The sequence below is a fragment of the Phaenicophaeus curvirostris genome, chromosome 5 (assembly GCF_032191515.1).
Source record: "Phaenicophaeus curvirostris isolate KB17595 chromosome 5, BPBGC_Pcur_1.0, whole genome shotgun sequence".
Taxonomy (NCBI): Eukaryota; Metazoa; Chordata; class Aves; order Cuculiformes; family Cuculidae; genus Phaenicophaeus; species Phaenicophaeus curvirostris.
Window position 1 is genome coordinate 40,371,831 of NC_091396.1, and position 18,296 is coordinate 40,390,126.

The 18,296-nt window shown below is 35.1% G+C and overlaps 1 protein-coding gene across 1 annotated transcript in view; it reads left to right on the plus strand.

Moving 5' to 3' along the window:
* Positions 1–18,296, plus strand: part of NUBPL (NUBP iron-sulfur cluster assembly factor, mitochondrial) — a 94,339-nt gene that overhangs the window by 58,896 nt on the left and 17,147 nt on the right. The window contains exons 8-10 of the mRNA XM_069858388.1: positions 8,520–8,605; positions 13,950–14,070; positions 17,818–17,900. Of these exons, the coding sequence (XP_069714489.1) occupies positions 8,520–8,605; positions 13,950–14,070; positions 17,818–17,900 (290 nt within the window). The remainder of the gene's footprint in view (positions 1–8,519; positions 8,606–13,949; positions 14,071–17,817; positions 17,901–18,296) is intronic.

Sequence of the window (18,296 nt, forward strand, 5' to 3'; positions counted from 1 at the left end):
TTTTCTTCAACCTTGTTAACTTCAAGGGTACAGAAGTTATCATTATGTATCTTGATGAAGATGTCTTTGGAGCAGTCAGGGTAATTGTGCTAGTTTTGTGGGATCCATTTTCATTTGTGATTCGTGTTTTTAAGCTGTGTGTTGTCTTTTATTTATTTACAGAAAATATATAGTGTTGTGCTATTCTGTTCCCTTTCCAGTTTTCTTATTCTTTATCCTTTGAGGATGTCTTGGAGAGTTACGCTATTAGTGGCATAATTTCTCTCTTTTCCCCCAAAGACAGCATATATCTCTGTTGTTTGCATGAAAGCTGTACTTTGATTTGTGTGCATGCATATGTGAGATACAGAATTTGCATTACAGTTTCTTCATTATTTGTTACTTCCTAAGGGTAGACAGTATAGAAAATTTTTATTCTGTTTCTAAGTAAATTTATAGTACCTGCATACATTTTTGCCTGGTACTTATGGATTTTTCTGTAAGTGTGAGAAAGAGTACTGGTAAAAGTGTTTTATTTGGGGTGGGTTTGCTCAGATGAGGCATGAAAAACTGTAGCATTGCAGCATCCAACAGTAAGAGAGGAGCTGATGGATTGTGTGAAATATTATTGGATTTTAAGTTTAGAAGACTTTTTGCTTATCCTGCATCACAGGTACCATAATTTCCTTGAGTCAAAAAGAGATTAGAGTAACACCTAATGCATAAAAGCAACACAGCAAAATACGTGTTATAATTCTCGTTGTTGTTAAAAAGAATGTCAGCCTCATGCAACTTCAGCTGGAGTGACAGTTCCATGTGGGTACTTTTTCTTCTTTAACAGAAAATGAAAACGGTAGCTACTGTGACATTTGTTTCTTATCTTATTGTTCTTAGTCACCGTGCAAGCAGGTGTACCTTATTTAGCATATTGTTCTTTAATCATCTGTAAATTTTCTCGTGTTGCAGTCACTCTTCAACAAACTAGTAGATGAGAATTGATATGATAGCTTGAAAATGTGATATATATTTCTCCTCAACCACCACTTCTTTCTTCAGATGCAAGTCTGCTTTCCAAATAGAAAGCCAGGGTCAGTCTGGAGAAATGGGCTTTGTTTATCGTTCGTTGTTCCTTAACTTGTACTTAGTTCTACTTCTTTACTTCTACTTTATTTTTCTGTTTCATCTTTCACATGAAATATCCAGAAGCGGGTTCTTTATCACGTATTGAATGTGCATGGTTCAGAAAATTTGAAGTATCCTTATACGTTTTTCAGCTTTCAAAACACAGAGGTTTCAGATGACATTATGATATTTGATATCAAGATATAGTGTGAACTAACAATACTACAAAGAATAAGGCTTTTGATTCCTTTGCATTACCTGGTTGCTAAGCTGAGAATCTGAGTGTGTATATTTGTTTTTTTTATTTAGATAAAGGATAGAGGATTAGCCTTCCTAAAGACAGAGAGGGATTGTTATCTCCCTTTAGAGTGCAAAGACTGCATGGCAGCAGTAAAGACGTCTGCGTTCAATAGATGGACCGGGGGCCCTGCTAGCACAAGTATTTCTTCCTTGTGGAGAAGCTGCATTGTGGGGGCTGACTGTTAAATAAATTATAGATTGTCTACTGCTCTTTCTTTATTAATGCTAAAATAAAGTCTACAATCGCAAAGTGTAGCAGCTTGGCAGCTCTAGAGACTGACACTGTCACAATTGACATAACCAACTCCAGGTTAATACTAGAATTTTTTCATTTGCTAAACTTTGCCACATCATTCTTTTCTTTGGGCAGTGAGATGCCATGGAAGTTAAAACCATTAGAAATGCACACCTGTGCAGTAATAATTACAGTAGGCTGAAGTGGGCTGAACTGGGTTTATGCAGGAGACCTAAAGGTAAAAGGCTTCATGTCTGATTTCATTGCTTTTAATTTTCCTGCCTTTTGGAAGTAAGATTTTTTGTTTTAGTTTTTTTTCACATAAAGCATATATTATTATAATCTTATAACAAGGGACTCTAAAAAGGCTGTTAAAAAGAATCAGGAGTCTTGACAATGAGTCAAGATAAACAAAGTGAAAGCAACATGAATGTGGTTTTATGTTTTTCTGATTTCATAAAAGCAGAAGCATTACCGTTGCTAGTCACCGGGAATTACTTTGATCTCTTATCCTATAAATGGTGTAGTTTTTCTTAATAATTATATCTTTCAGCAATATGTAGACCTTAATTATCATCTGAATGCCTTTTGCGGGCAAGGGTGAAATATTTACCAAAGGAGTTTTTGTTACTTCAAATACAAGTTTTCAAAGAATTGTAATTAATAGGATTTCTTTTGGCAGCAGTGTTTTGATAAGTAGGTTTAAATAAAAGCAAAAAGCATGTTTCTGTCTTTACTAATTAAACATTAAAAGTCTTATTTCTATTTAAATACGTACATTGAAGAGGGAAGAGTAAAGGGATGCCACTAACTTGAAGACACTTGGCATTTTAAAATTCTGAATGAAATGTGACCTACCAGACTATTTACTCATGTTTATGTCACACAGACCAGGGTGTAGCCTTCTACACAACTGTTCTGTAGCAGTGTTGGGACTTAGGAGAACTAGATCCTGCCTCAACATATCACAATGTACAACAACAGGAAGTTTCAGGAGATAAAGTAAACTGTGCCAGAGTCAGCAACAAAAGGAGAATTTCAAACCAGATTTTATAAAGAAAATGCTGTTGATGCTTTATAAAACTAAGCATAAAATAGCAGAAAAAAGAACTGTGATCTGTGAGATAAAGGTATCTTTTTACATTAACTGGGATTGCAAGCTGAGTAAGTAGGTGCTGTTCTCTTGTCTTTTCTGAAGAGAAATGATCAAAAAATCCCAGTGCTGCACTACAAGTTGCATGTAGCATACAGTTTAAGATTAGAGATTAGTATTCTGCCATTGCTCTTTGTGTAAATGTCTGTTTGCCCCTCGTTGAATATGTCTTACTTTGATGCAAATCACAGTTGCAAGGTATCTGATCTTCTTTCTTTTTAGTTTAACAATAGTATACAATGTTTTTCTCAGTTTCTGAGCTTGCTTTCTTCTTTTATGGAGGGGATACATCATTAGTTTCTACAGTAATTTTTTGAAGATATTTTACAGAAACCATTTGGGTAATCGTGAATTTTACTTGATCTATTTTTGAACGGCAAATATTTTTAATATGAGATTTTTATGTAGATTTATTCTTTCTTTCATGCTCTACTTAAATATTTTAAATAACTGCAGGAGAGGAAAGGCACATAGGTCTAGGATAGATTGAAAAACAAAAAAAAACCCCTTAGTCACACCAGTAGGGATTTAAAAATATCTCTGTATTCATCCAAATATAATTTGTATACTGAAATAGTTTGCTTCTGTTGTCAGAAAATATGTAGTTGACAAATGCAAAGTATCATCAGGGTTATCTTGGCTTTGGACATGGCTGGTAATTCTTCATGAAGTGCCAGTCTCAGTAAACTCTGTAAACTTTAAATTTAGAGACCAAAATACAGTATAAATTTGAGTTTACCCATTAATGCCTCACACTCTTTCAATATAAATTTAAATTTAACTCTTGGCTCATGGAGGTTGATTTAACACACATTGCCTGTTCAAGCTGAACAGGTAGTGCAAGTTCTTTAAATGTTATAATTCCTGAAAAATAGTTTCCAGGTTATTGGGGAAAAGTATAGAGACTTTGAAAACTGAGGTTCTCTGTGGTCTGGCAGCAGTGGCTGAGTGTGTGTGAAGTACTAGATTAGTTGCTATTGCCTTGGTTTTCCTAGACCCACTATTCTGAATAGGAAGGCAATTGCAAAAGATGAGAAATCCTTATGAATAATGGTACTGCATTCTCTCCTCTAGCTATTTCTTATGAAAAAAAAAAGTGTTTAAATCTGCCCTTTACTATCCCCGCATCTGGAGGAAAAATTGTGAAAACCAGAATGATTTTTGGAGGATATGAGAGTAATCTCAGTGATGTCTTTTTTTTTGTGTAGTAGAATCACTCCTTTTACTCACTTCTCCTCTTTGAATTTTGACCTTGAATTTTAAAAAAATAATACTAATTTGTCAAGAGACCATTTGGACTTTACTCTTGCCTAGTGCAATGCTCATTATAGTCTGGACATGATTGGCAAATGTCCTTGAAAGTAGGAGGTGGAATGGAGTGGAGCAGTAAAATGCTTATTCAGATAGCTAAGGAGAAGTGGAGAGTCACAGAGTGTCTGTGGGGGAGTAGTTTTTTATTTTATGCCTATGCTTAGCAAATCGTGCTTGTTTGCAGATGTTATGACAAATGTTTGCAGTGTTTTCACTTTGCTAAGTAAATATTGCATTGTAAATTGCATTAGTATGACATATGTATTTAGTTTCCTGTGACCAAACCCAGACTTTTTAACACAGTGAAGAGTTGTTTTTCCATGTCTTTTTCCACATGATCTAATGGGAAATGGATGTTATAATACTTACTGGTCAATTAGATGAGGGCAGTTTAATTTCAGGGTGACAATTTTATCCAATTTGAGGTATTCCTCTACTCAGTGATTTCTTTGACAGTTCCTCTTGCCAAAAGGAAGAAGCTTACTCTAAGATTTATGTTCTCTTTTTATGTGGTCAAGGTGGTGGTGCCCAAATCTGCAATTACCTGCTAGTCTATGGGCAGAAAAGGATGTATGGCTCTTAGAAACATACACTGTTCAAGCAGTTGTTTAAAGATTCCTCCAAGAAAAAGGTAGCAAGCAGGCTGGAGGTGTAACACAGCCAGGATCCAGCCTTTGGGACAGTTCTGAGCTGTATTATGAGTCTTGAGTAAGGATCCCTTAAGGGAAAATCACATTAGTGCTTTTTTTATGTTGCTAGTTGTAATGAGATGTCACACACAGAAGCTAAAGGAACTTCCTTACGAGGTTTATCCAAGGAGGTGGACTTTTTTTTTTATGTTAATGTATCTGTAATTATTGTCAGCTGAAATTCTAGCAATGACAGAAATCTTTGTTCTTGCAAGACCTTGTTTTGCATCTTCAAGTGCAGACTGTCTGAATGAGATGTGTGTAGCTTGGTTCTGAAGTCTGTGCTTGAAGACACTGGAGGGGAAAAATGAATATGTTGGAGGGATCCTTCACATCCTGAGGTAGACTTTCTGAACTGCTGCTCATCACTCATTTTTTAGATCTGCCTGTTTTCCGCTTGGGTACAAATTGACTGTGGCTAAGTCCCTGGAGATTTTCCACCTTATGCTGTGTAAGCCAGAGCATCTAATGCAGACCTTAATGATACAGTGAATATAGGTGATATTTTCTGTACACAAAGATTACATGCTGTTTCAGTACTTCTAATTTTCTGAATACCAGTCTGCCAGGAGGGCAAGCAGTAATGTACTGTGTAGGCACACCTTTCTTTTACTGAGTGTTAAGTACCTAGGGTTAAAAAAGGGGCAAACATCAGTGTTAGAGGGTACTATTAGTTCTGTCTCTGTATATTATCCCTGCTAAGGATTAAAAATATAGTTAGCATAGTTTTTACTAATACAACATGCATGCTTTTTGTACACTGAAATACAGCAAAGTTACAGAAGTAAGTGGAATGCATGAATAAATAGATATGTCAATTAAACCTAAATGTGCTCAACTTAGATATCCTTAGTGTGCTTAAGGCACAGAAATTATTTTCCCCACACAACTGCAAGCATAGTATTTGTAGTACATTTTAATGTACAATGTGATAGCATTATAGTTTCTGCAACTTCTGTGTTCAATTTGTCAGTGTTAGTTTCCCTCATTCAGAGGTTTGTGTAAACATTGCACGTATTGCTTCAAGAGCCATGCTGTGTGCCTAAATTCAGTCATATTTCATTACTTTATTGATCAAAATAAGTCTTCAGTGTTTGATGTTCTTGTTAACTCTGTAGAGCCAAGATAGCAAAGAAAGTGTGGGCTGTGTTCTTTCTTGCTCATCATTTGAATCACTTTCTGATTTAAACATATGGAAATATATTCAGGGAGGAGAGCACTGTGAAACATTTATTTGCTATATTCAGATGCTAGTAAGGGAAATAATGCTGTTAATAATTTGAATTCTTGAACTTCAGGTTGGATTTGCTGGACTAGGGGTTGTACCGAAGACCAAGAAAAGATACTTATTTTAAAGCGTGTTGGTATAATTCAGTACAAGCTATGTTTGAATAAATTTTGTCTGTAGTCAAGCTCAGAGTGAAAGGGTAAATAGGAGAGACTCATCTATTACACCCTCAGCAGCTTCTTGAGCATGTTGGCTTTCATTCTGTGGAAGAAGCCATACGAGTTGTCCATGAGCATAATTTTAACTCATCTGTTTCAGAAGCCAGAGGTTTCTGTATATGGAGTTGGTGTCTGCAGCAGCCTAAACTCTGCAATGTGCCACTGGGTCTTTTTTTTCCCTTTGGGTGAGGTTATCTAGCAACAGAATTTGTTAGTCAAAAATATTTCTCAGATAAACTGATTGTGGTTCTGGTGGGTGTTTTATTATGCATAGCTTCTGTCCTTCATGTTATGCCAATTACTGGATCCTTAAAAAAATGTATAATGGCCCAGAGAATGAAGACTTCAGTTGTGTTGACTGCCTGCTGGCTTTTACTTGAAGATCCAGGGAATGCTGAGCCAGCATCTTCCAAGGAAAGTGTGAACAAAACTGTGATGCAACTGACATGAGTGTGTACTCATAAGACGCAAATTTCCAGATTTGTTTGAAAAGAAAACAGTAATAACAGTTTTATCCAAGTATTCAAGGTTCTTTATTTTACAGGTATGCAGAAAAATTGAGGGCAGTGAGTCTAAACTACTTATTCGTAGTCTGTGCTTTTAGGAAATTTATTCTGTAGCCCTACATTTCAGTGTGAGCTGTAAAGCGTAAGTGAAGTCAGTGAAGCAAGGAGCTAAGGTGACTTGGATATTCTTTACGATGCTGCTGGAAGCAGGTTGGCTTGGGAGAAACAGCAGATTATTCATATGCTGGAGTTTTAGTGAACAATAGGGAAATTTGGTTTGCTTAGTACACTGCATATGTCGTTCAGTTTTTGGACTTGTGTCTAATATTATGTAAGGCAGAGACTGGCAGCTTTTCAGGAGTGAAGTGCCAGATTGTATTTTTCTTTCACAAATTAGAGGTTAAGAACGCTGGTTGAAAACATTGAAACACACTGCCAGGCAGTGTTTGGCTGGCTGTCATGCAGGCAAGATGCCCCCCAGCAGCCAGTGTTGGGCTGATGTGAGGGGCAAGGACTCTCTGTCCCACCACTGCCAAAGCTGGGAGTGCTCCCAGGACACCAAGGCTCTCAGTGTGCCAGCCCCTGCCAGCGATGCCAGTATTGCATGCATCTGAAGAGCTACCCACTTTTTCCTTTGCTGTGTACACCAAGGACTGGGAATTGCAGGGCCAGTAGGAAACTGTCCCATGCATCTAATACTGTCTGCTGTAATTGCTGTTAATGTGAAATCTGGCACAAATTTCTTGTGCAAGGTTGGCTTAACATGGCTTTACAGAGACTTTTTTATAACAGATAAATTGGAGACTGGATGGTCACTGTGAAACCAGTGCTAATCAATTGACCAGTAAAATCCTCTTCTACATTGTGTTTTTTGAAAACAGTGACAAGCCTGAGCAGATTCTTGATGCAAGCTTTGAAAAATTAATATATGAAACCCTTGAGCATATGCAAAATATGCTTTTTGAAGTGATGTGGAATATTATAATGCCTATATTGGTTTTGTAGGCTGTATTAATCAAGAAGTAGTACAGGATAGTATGGGATAGTAACCTGTAGGCTTGCTTGAAGATCTAACCTTTGACAAAGAGCTCTGGCTGTTTTGTATGCTTCATAACTCTTTAGAGTACTAATTGACAGGTAACCTGGAGCCAAGTCTGAACTGTGAGCAATACTATACTTGTTTCGAAGCTAGTGCAAGTGTGCATGATTTGGCCTCTTATTTTGTAGTGTCATCATACAAATGTACTGGTGTTGTGTCTAGCGTAACATGTGTCAGGACTGTGCCCGTCAAGGCTTATATCAGAAAGTGTAGTGGGTTCAGAACGCAAGTCTGATTGCAGGCAGGTACCTCTTGATTTAATAAAAGGCTTATTGTTAAATGAAGAACTTCCAAATGTAATTATGCCATGGGACAGTTACTGTGTTTATACTCCCAGAGTACCACCTCTGCAGCCTGTCAGCGTGGCGACCATGTTTTCTTCTATCCGTTGTCATATGACAGCTAGAACAGTTTTTCTCATTTCGAAATTATAAGTGGATTCTACATAGAAAAACTTAAGATGAAAATATTTACATTATTTCTATCACTCCATATCATATCTCAGTGATTTTGGTCATTGCATGATAAAAAAAACTAGCATCAATTTCTTTCTTAAATTAAAAAGACACGTATAAGTGTGTGACTCTTGAATTTAGTAGCATGTGGTAGATAGTAAAAATACTGAATAGTATGGTTAATAATACTCATTTTAACGGTGTTTTATTTTTTCTTTTCCCAGGAGCTGTGATTGTCTCCACTCCACAAGATGTGGCTTTATTGGATGCCTGCAAAGGAGCTGAAATGTTTAGAAAAGTCCATGTACCTGTAAGTCTCTGTATTAAAAATACCAGCAGTTTTTTTACATTTACCCATAATGTATAAAAAAAAAAATCCATATACTTTAGTAGGTGAACTCTTTTGCTATATCCTTGTTACGTGTCCTCTTCAGCACTGCCTGTGTTAGAACTTAAAATCTAGGATTTCTTGAAAAGTGGAAAAATCATATATTGGTACACTTTAAGAAGAAAACTTGGTTTTGGAAGATACACATGTACCTAATTGTCACTTTGCCATTAGAAGGCCTCCATAAATGTTACACCAAATACAAAGCGGTCTATATCACTTTGTTTTTCATGAGGTTTTTAGCTTGCATGTTAGCTTGATTGTTTGTGAAATCCAAAAGTTTAAAATATCCGTAATATTCATATGGATTGGGTGAAAATGTTAAACGGGTTGATATTGACTCAATATTTTCTATGTGCTACAAGTTGCTAAGTAACTGAATGTTGTACTCTAGAGAATGTTCATTAAGAGATTAATTTTTCATTAGACATGTGTAGCTGATGAGAAAATAAACTTAAATGTTTCCTAATCTTAAACAGTAAAGAAAAAAAATCCGTTCACAAAACCTTTAAAAAAGGTATTTTCTTGCTTATGTGTTTTAAGGTCACTTCCACTCTTTATTAAGAAATGAAATTTATTTCATAGAATCATAGAATAACCAGGTTGGAAGAGACCCACCGGATAGCTAGTGCATTGTTAACTTAAAAAAATGCAACAGAAACCCTAAAGTGACAGCTTTCCCTTTTTGTTTAATTTACAGAATAGCTTAACAAAAGCAATACGTCAATAAATTCCTTATTGTTAAGTGTTCCTTGAGCATACTTACACCAAGATGAAAGTATAGTGGCGTTTGTCATTTGCTACTGGAAGAAAAACAAATACATGTAAGATAAGAGTAACATATGAAATGCTTTGGTTTATTTTATGTTTGGGTTTGTTAAAATTATGCAGGATTATTTTCTTCAAATAACATTGTGTTCAAGTTGCTGAAATTTCCTTCTGGTTTAATAAGAAATTATCAAGATTTCTGGCTAAATGTTTTGTTCAATGTTCTTTGAAGAGAATGGCCTCTAAGAAGATTGTGTGTTCCAGGATAGGGTTGGCTGCTATTAATTTGACTACTTCTAGATAAGGTATTAAATATGATCTGTTTGATTTACTGGAATTTTCAGATCTTTCTAAATCAAATGAAAAGCCACAGTGAAGCTGTCATGCCGGATGCTGAGTTTAAATGCACTTGAACCAGTTGTTAGGTCTTAGCTTTTTCATGGTGCTGCTTCATTTTATTCTAACCTTATACGTGCGTCCGTACAGATGTGTCATTTACTTCAATGTTAAAGCAGCACCTGGCTATGTATTACTTTTCTAAGTGTCAGCTAAATCTGGGGATCTAAAGAAAGTTCAGTTATGTAATTTTTGATGGACAACTTCAAACTTGAGGTTTACGTCAAAGAGGTGGTATCTGAGAGACTATGCTAAAATTATGTATCCTGATTATATAATTGACTGATCTTTAAAAATCTAATCTTTAAAATCTTTAATCTTGAAAAAAACGCTTGCAAAGAATCAGCTTTTCAAAAAACTAGAGAGTCTGTAAGCTGCTGAGCTCTGAGTCTTTGGATATGCTTGCTTATATTCAGTGAACTGGAGTCTCTCTCTTGTACAGATGGGCATACATACGCCACCTTCCCTCATCTCCGTGGTCGTTAGTTACCAAAGCTTGAAATGACATGTGCAGGATTACCACAGTAAAGGAACAATTGCTAACATTGCTTATTTGTACTTTACTGCATTGAAATTAAAGTAGAATGACTGAAGGAATTGATGAAAAGCTGTCAGTGACAGTCAGCGTTAGTGCCAGGATTACAACGCAAAAGTATTGTTTTCAGTCTTAAGACATAGTCGTTAGGAGTGCCGTCTCTTTGCAGTGGAGCCCACCTGGTAAGGAAAGAGTTTACAAAGTGTTGCTGACTCCTACCGCAACAAGTTTCAAGATTCTTGTCCATTATGTGAGTTTGGCCATCGTTTTCTTGCATCCCAGGGGCTTGCTCTGGGCAGGTGACAAAAAAAAGTGAGCATTCAGGAAAAAATTGCCTATTTTCACTTGCTGAAACAGAGTTCAGTTCAGTATGATTTATCTTATCAATCGTATCCTTGACACACAAAAAAACCTGCTTATGTAAACTCAGCTATGTATTTCCTTCTAAGATGTATTAGAATTGTTTATTTGGCTGTGTACTTACTGGTATTTATATAGCATCTGGAGTACCTAGCCAACATTGTGGTGTCATATTGGGGATGGAAGTTAAAACCAAAAATGGCTTGTTGTAAGATGAAATGTAGAAGACAGAAATATTATTGCACACGTTTACTTGAAGCACTAAAACGTCAGGTGATTGATGATTATGTAGGAGATCAACTGCATACTGCAGAACTGTAACCCTGACTAATTCAGTCCCTGTCAAATTGGAGTTGGACCTCAGCACCATCCATCCTTACGTACAGTGAAGGACTTAAGTGGATTTCTCAGGAATTCTCTACTTGTGTGAAGACAGGGTTGTCATTCTCTCACTGTATTTTCCTTAACTTAGAAAGTAGTATATTAGGATTTCAGCATGTTTTGTTGTGTAACCAGAAGTTAAATTGAGCATAAGAAATAGGTAAACATTCAGAAACAGCATGTGTGCAGATAATTCATAATGAAAGGTTTCTTCGTGTTCTGTTATTTCTTGATAGAGGTCTTTTCATCATTTAAAATAATGATGTGACTTAAATGAAATTCAGTTCCATGCATTATGACTATCCTCTCCTCTGGTACTGTAGGTTACCTCCTGTATTGCGATGCGTCTCGTAATAATTTTCATGTCATTATGAGCCAAATTTCCTGAGAGATGTACAGGGAAAGGAGTTCACTGAACAGTAGAATAGGATTCATACATAAAGGATAGTTTGTGTAGACAGTAACAGCTGCTTTGAAGCCTTTTCAGATCTTTTATTTGAGCAGGGAAATGAGAGTTATTATTGATTTCATTAGCAAGACTGATTAATTCGTCTGTAGATTTAAAAGCTCTGAAGATCGTTGTGAACTCTCTTCCATGTGTAAACATATCTGCAGAAATATGCATGTTAAAATACCCTTCAGCACTGAAGTTGTGTACGTTTGGAAAGAATAAACTTTATCATTGGCAACTTAATAATTCAAAACATTCATATGCTAGAATAATAATTTATATATTAATAAATGTGCACTACTCAGAGGGTAACAGATAGGAGCAACATTGAAGAAGTAAAAACAATTATTTAATGCTGAAATGTCACTTGCTTTTAGTTAAAATGAGAACGAAAAAGGACAGTAAATTAGACCTCTAAAACTGATGCAGTATCGGGGATACAGCCTTATCCCACCATTTGCATTAACTGCGGCAGAAAGACTTCTGAGTTATTAGGTCATCAAAGAATCAACAGAACCTCTGTAGTAGACATCAATTGTTCACAAAAAACTAGTAGACTTTTTCTTTGATTGTGAATTCACTGAATCATATATGTAGTATGACTACTTTGAGGGGAACAGAAAGTTCAAACCCCAAGAATTAATGTCAAGTTCTTTTTTTCTCCTGTGCAGCAGAAAATTACTTTCTTGTATCCTAGCTAAAATACTATTTTTCTTTTGCCAAATAATACTCCTTCCAGTGTTCTCCAGTTTATCGAGTGTGGAAATTACCATGACTTAAATTTAAGGAAAGCAGGATGAATGCCAGCTCAGAGGCTGTCAGTGGAAAACTGTGGCCCTTCTTACCATGAATGCCATGTCTCTCTTTGTTTAAGAACTGGATGAGAAAATTACCTGTAATAATTTTCCAGTAAATATAATCTTGTTCCTCTGCTCCTCCGGTAGTCCCCAAGGAAGAGTAGAAAATAGGGGGAGTTTGTGGTGTTAAATAGAAAGTAGGTAATCGTTTGTTTGTTTTTGTTATTGTTCTGTTCCTTAAAATGTTTCCTGCTTTAAACCCTCTGAAAGTTTTACATACAAAGGAAGACTTGTTAGAAAATAGTGTGAAAAATGTTATAGTGGTCAAGAAAAAGTGGTCATCTTTTGATTAGTTTTAGCTTAAATATAAGGTCATTTTTATGAGAACAGCGTAAATAGCATGCTTTTTTATTGTCAGCTTTGGTACATTCACTCTTAATTAAACAACTCATTTGTTGCATTGAACACTGGTATATCCTTTCAGATATGCATTGTTAACATAGTGGATACATTATTCCTCTAATAACTAGGCCAGCTTGTTCAAGCAGAAAGCTAGAATGCTCAGGGAAATTTAAAAAGCAACAAAAGCTATGAAGTAAATAACAGCTTTTTGTACTTGAACGTTTATATGCATATTTTTAAAACTTGGCTACAGTATATGTGAAATATCTAGATAATATATAAATCTTAAAGTGAAGTATTGTAATGTGGAACCTCCTAAAGCAGGTCTTATGTTAATTAGCAGATGGGTAAGAGCTTTCACCCTGTACTGTCTGAATGTTGTTTTCATCACTTTTGAGAAAGTCTGCTCTGCCTCAATGAATGATTTCACTTACTAGGTGAAAGAAATGAGTTCAAATATATTATTTGCATTATTACATTGTGAAAGAAGTTTTTTGTGTGCATGATTTGGCAAAGTTTCATTTGGCACTTTTTGGAAGGAAGATGTTCAACGCCTGGCATTAACAGAAAGGTACCTAATCTATGTGTATTAGATTTTTATGCTGTGGTTTTCCCACTTAATTTCACATAAATATTTCTGTTGTTTGATCTTCAAAATGTGTTTCTGCTCTTCAGAAGAAGAGCAAACTTGGTTCTTTTTGAAAATATTTCCCTACAGGTTAACATAGAAAAATATCTTAAAAGCACGTCTGATTGTGTCACTTCCTCTAGTAGTATGTTTTTATTTTGCGTTTCCTGAAACTGCAAATTACGAACGTGAGAATATACATAACGTGAGAATTCTTCCAGTATTCAGAGTTTGAAAATGAAGTATTAGCAGAGAGAGCTCTTGGAAAATAGGCCTGTACAAGAGGTACTTACATTTACAAATACGTTAGCTAATCTTTTGATAGGTGTATCTCTGAAAAACTTGAAACAATGCGTGAATGATAGTGAAACTGAGATGAATAATAGGAGTTGTTAATTATATTGGAGAGTCTGACATTACTGCTGCGTTCCAATATAAGTGAGTACTCTATGTTGATTCCTTGTTGATAAACTCTTCTTTATTTACAGAGACAAATAATGGAAATAACTGCTTGAATCCCAGGTTTGAGTCTTCCTTTCCTTTAACAGGTTTTAGGACTAGTTCAAAATATGAGTGTTTTCCAGTGTCCCAAATGCAAGCATGAGACGCACATTTTCGGAGCTGATGGTGTAAGAGATCTAGCAAAAACCCTTGGATTGGATGTTTTGGGTAAGTATACAGAAATGGGTTTAGTTCTGAAGAAAAATTTCACAGCGTGCATGAAGAAAGCTTTAGCAGAAGTATGGAACTGCATAATCCTAGATTGCTCTGTATTCAGACAATGTTCAAATATAACAACTAATAACTTAAGTAGTTGAATGTCATGACTTTTGTATGCTCTATTCCTTATCAGGATCATTCCTGTAAGTGGGATGTAGACTGGATATGAAAGTTCTTCAACTGTTTCTTTAATCTCTTTAGATTTATAAACAATCCAGAATGTGAGTTGTTTTGATATTGATGTATTATCTGAAATTCATTATATTATTGATCATACAAAAAATTTTATGAACACCCAAGAGTTTTGTTTGGGTTTGTAAAACAGACCTAAACTCTTGTCAGTAGAAACTTTCTTATTTATTTCCTTTAAATTAAATGAGTTTTGACATTTTGAAATAAATATGGTCATTTGAAATGTAGTCCCTTAAAACAGTTCAGTTTATGCTCTTATGATGATATCTTGACTTTTGTATGGAAGCAGGTATACTGTAATGATTGCATTTAAGTGTTCAGATTAAAAGAATACCCCAAATTGCAAAATGTTGTTTCAAAAGAAAATTTATTTTTATTGAAAACAAAAATTAGCCATAATTAAGCAATCTGGTATGTCTATAAGCTAAAACATACATTGATCTTTAAAATATACATTGCTATTTTAACAAGGCATATTTCAACTTCTGCTTCCAGTAAAAAATAAATACAGAATATAACACAGCATAATTAAGTTCGTAAATGGGATAATTGCATGTGCTAATGATGTGTTTCCATGTATTGCTATAATTACCTCAATGATTTTCCATAGCTAATTCATTAAAAAGAACCAGGAAGCTCACTTAGAAAGATCAACACAAAACATCAAGGTCTGACATAAACTTAAGATAGCAAGTCAACACATAATTAAATACATGCTTTTGGGCTGTCTTTTAGTTTTCTGAATATAAATGAGTTGTGATTGCAGCCCAGAGGGACTTCTACAGCCTTGGGTTATGTGGATGGATGCAAATCCTCTGCCAGCAGTTGAATCAAACATACCAGGCACATCAATGCTGTGCCATTGGTCCCATAGATGTTTTTTTGTTATTCCCTGAATTGATTGAGATTGTTTTTATTTGGGAGTAGTGTGAAAGATTTACAGGTTTATCAGGGGATGAATGAGTTGTATGAAGAAAAACAGAGTGAAATTTATCTTAGCCTGGTCTTTCACTGACTGTTTTAAGTTTAAGGATAATATCCCAAGGGATAAATTTAGAATTATAGTCCTTGATCTGATTAGTATGCTCCTCCTTCCAAGGATGACCGTTACATAATAATTCATAGGGTATTCTAACAATTACTGCTTACAGATTTTAGAGTAATGTATTCCAAATGGAACTTTTATCCACTGTTGTTTGAATTCTGCCCAAGAGCCTTGAGAACTTATTTTTATATATATATATATGTATAATGTAGTTACTTAAAATCAGTATTTCTAAATTTATTTTACTTGTATTTTCCAACACTTGTGGCTGTCCTGTTTGTTTGGCTAAGCACCTAGTCCTCTTGTGAAACTGGAAAAGGGTTTTAATTTCCATGATAACATTTGACAAATCCTGCAAGCTAATAATGTGCAAGACAGAAGAGTGTTTTTCTTTTATTTGCTTAGAATCAGCTGCCTTTAATATTATGGAATACCTCCTTTATTTTTGTTTATGAGTCTAAGACAGAAGAGAATTAGCAGTTGGCAGTACACCTTTCAGTGTAGTCCATTATTTCATATACTTTTGTTTGTCTTGTCTTTTTATTGTTCCCTAAAAGAAAGAGGGCCAAAGTTTGTAAGAAGGGCTTTGTGTGGCTCGTTGCTTCTCTCTTTATCTCTGAAATTACCCCTTTTTTTTATAGTTGGATGATCAGAACTGTTACCAGGAAGCTGCACCATTGAGATACAGAATGCTGAGATAATAATTTCTGCATCCTGACCTTTGCACTTCCTAACTTTTTAATCTGTGTCAGCTAATAGAGCCAACAACAGTGACTCAGATATTAAAAATGTTTCCCTTTTTATCTTTTTTTTTTTTTTTACTTCCTACTGTAAATTCTAATTATTCTTAGTACTTATCCTTTGCAATTAGCAGTAGTTGTTACTCTCAGAAAAAAATACGGTGGCAAGTAGTTCCCATCGTGAAGAATAGTGCAAAAATTTCATCTTTCTCAAACCCATATCGTCCAAACATGTGCAGATGCTTTTGCTGTCTTTATGGTTCTGTATAATTTACAAGGTCTGATTTTTTTTGTAATTAAGATTGCATTTTGCATGTCTTTGAAAGTGTGAGTGAGAAAAGAGAGAGGCTGGCATTTTGTAGTAGTTTGGAATTCTCCAAGATTGTTATTAAGCTGATAGTGAAGAACTATTTTTTTAATTAATAAAACATTCTTGGAGAAAAAGTGTAGCATTAGCCTCTGCCTAAAATAATGGTAGGAACTAAATTCTGGGAGATTTATGAAGTTACTGCAATTTTAATAAGAAATTTTAAGGTTAAAAAAAACTTTTAAGGGTCCTCCTGAATGTTTTTTAATGAACAAATGAACAGATTTTTATGCCTAAATAAATTTATTCATGACTGAAAAAAAAGTAAACAATTAAATTTGAAGGAAGTGCACTGTAATGATCATAAAGAACAAATTGAGGTTCTTCAGAGATTCAGCTCACTAATCATGGAGCCACAGCTTTTGTGTTTGCTACTTGCTTGGGGCTTCTTGTTTGTATTCCTTCTTGCTTTTGATTCTAGTTTTATTATCTTTTAAGCTGTGTCAAATTTTGTACTTTTTTTAATGCTTCTTTTTCTATGTTGAACGTCAATAATTTACATTGGCCTTGGTTTAAATAAATGTTGCTATAGTGTAGAAATTAAACTGATACAGTTTCTGAGACCAGTCAAGATTGAACTAAGCCTAGGCTGTTCCATCTGTATCTATCCTTGTTGTAAAATGTGGTTTTATCTCCCATTAAAAGAAAGTTGGTCTTCAGTTCACTTCATAATTTTCTATGTAGCAATGAACTAAACATGGGAACTTAGTTTTCTTTAGTGCTGAAAATCTGTTTCAGAAAATAAGTTTCAAAATGGAATAAGGCTGCTAATCGTTTCTCCTTTAGAACATTCCTTTCTTCTCTGACAGTTCCTGCTTGTTATAAAAGCAGAATATGAAGATTTCTATTGGAAAGAAGAATTAACTGAATAGTCGTCTACCTTTTAATTGGATCCAAGGCCTAATAAGGACACTAACAAATGCTATTATTTGGAAATTAAGTATTCAAAGAAGTCTTTGAACAGTGATTCAAATCTTAAAACAACACTGAAAAGAATATACAATTAGGAGATAGGCTGAACAGTGAGTTGCATAATGAGCATTTGCCTAATACTCTATTTTATGTATGCAAAATAATTTGTATCTCAGCCTGTGTTTTTCTTTGTATTCAAGAGGCAGAAAAGCATACTGCCTTCTCTAATAGATGACTATAAAACATAGTTTTTCCTATTCAGAGAATGAAAAACCCAAAACATGTTTGTCATTAATCATTATGTATGTAGAGAAACTGTACTGCTGCCAATTTTCTTTTTTTTTTTCAATAAAAGTAATTAAAAGAATATACCAAACTGATATTTTATTTAAAGTCACTTTAGGTCTTCCCATGTATGTGTCTTGGTATTTTTGATACAGGAGACATTCCGCTACATGTTAATATACGGGAGACGTGTGATTTGGGACAGCCTGTTGTGATCTCACAGCCACAAAGCGATGCTGTAAGTTTGGTGCACTGTGCTTCTAACAACAGAAAACCTTCCCCCAGAAGCAAATGGAGAATGCTTCTTATTGCTCTTTGAAAAGAAATATGTATCGGAATGTAACTTAAGGAAATAAAGTAAAAGAGGGTAGTATCATCAAGTAACTCAGGCCCTTCATTTGGGAATGGTGATCTTCCATTTGTGTTTAATTAGTCCGAGTCATTGAGAGCAGCAATGATTTGATCTGGGTTCTGGCATGCCAAGAAGAGGAAGGTCAGTGTCAAGCCTCAGGAGACCATGCAGCTAATGTCAGTCCTCTTAAACTGTCAGTTGAGCCTTTGGTAGTTGAGCCTGGAAACTGTCAAAGGGTTCTATCCAAAGATGTTTGGAACAAAACCTGCATATTGTCAGTAC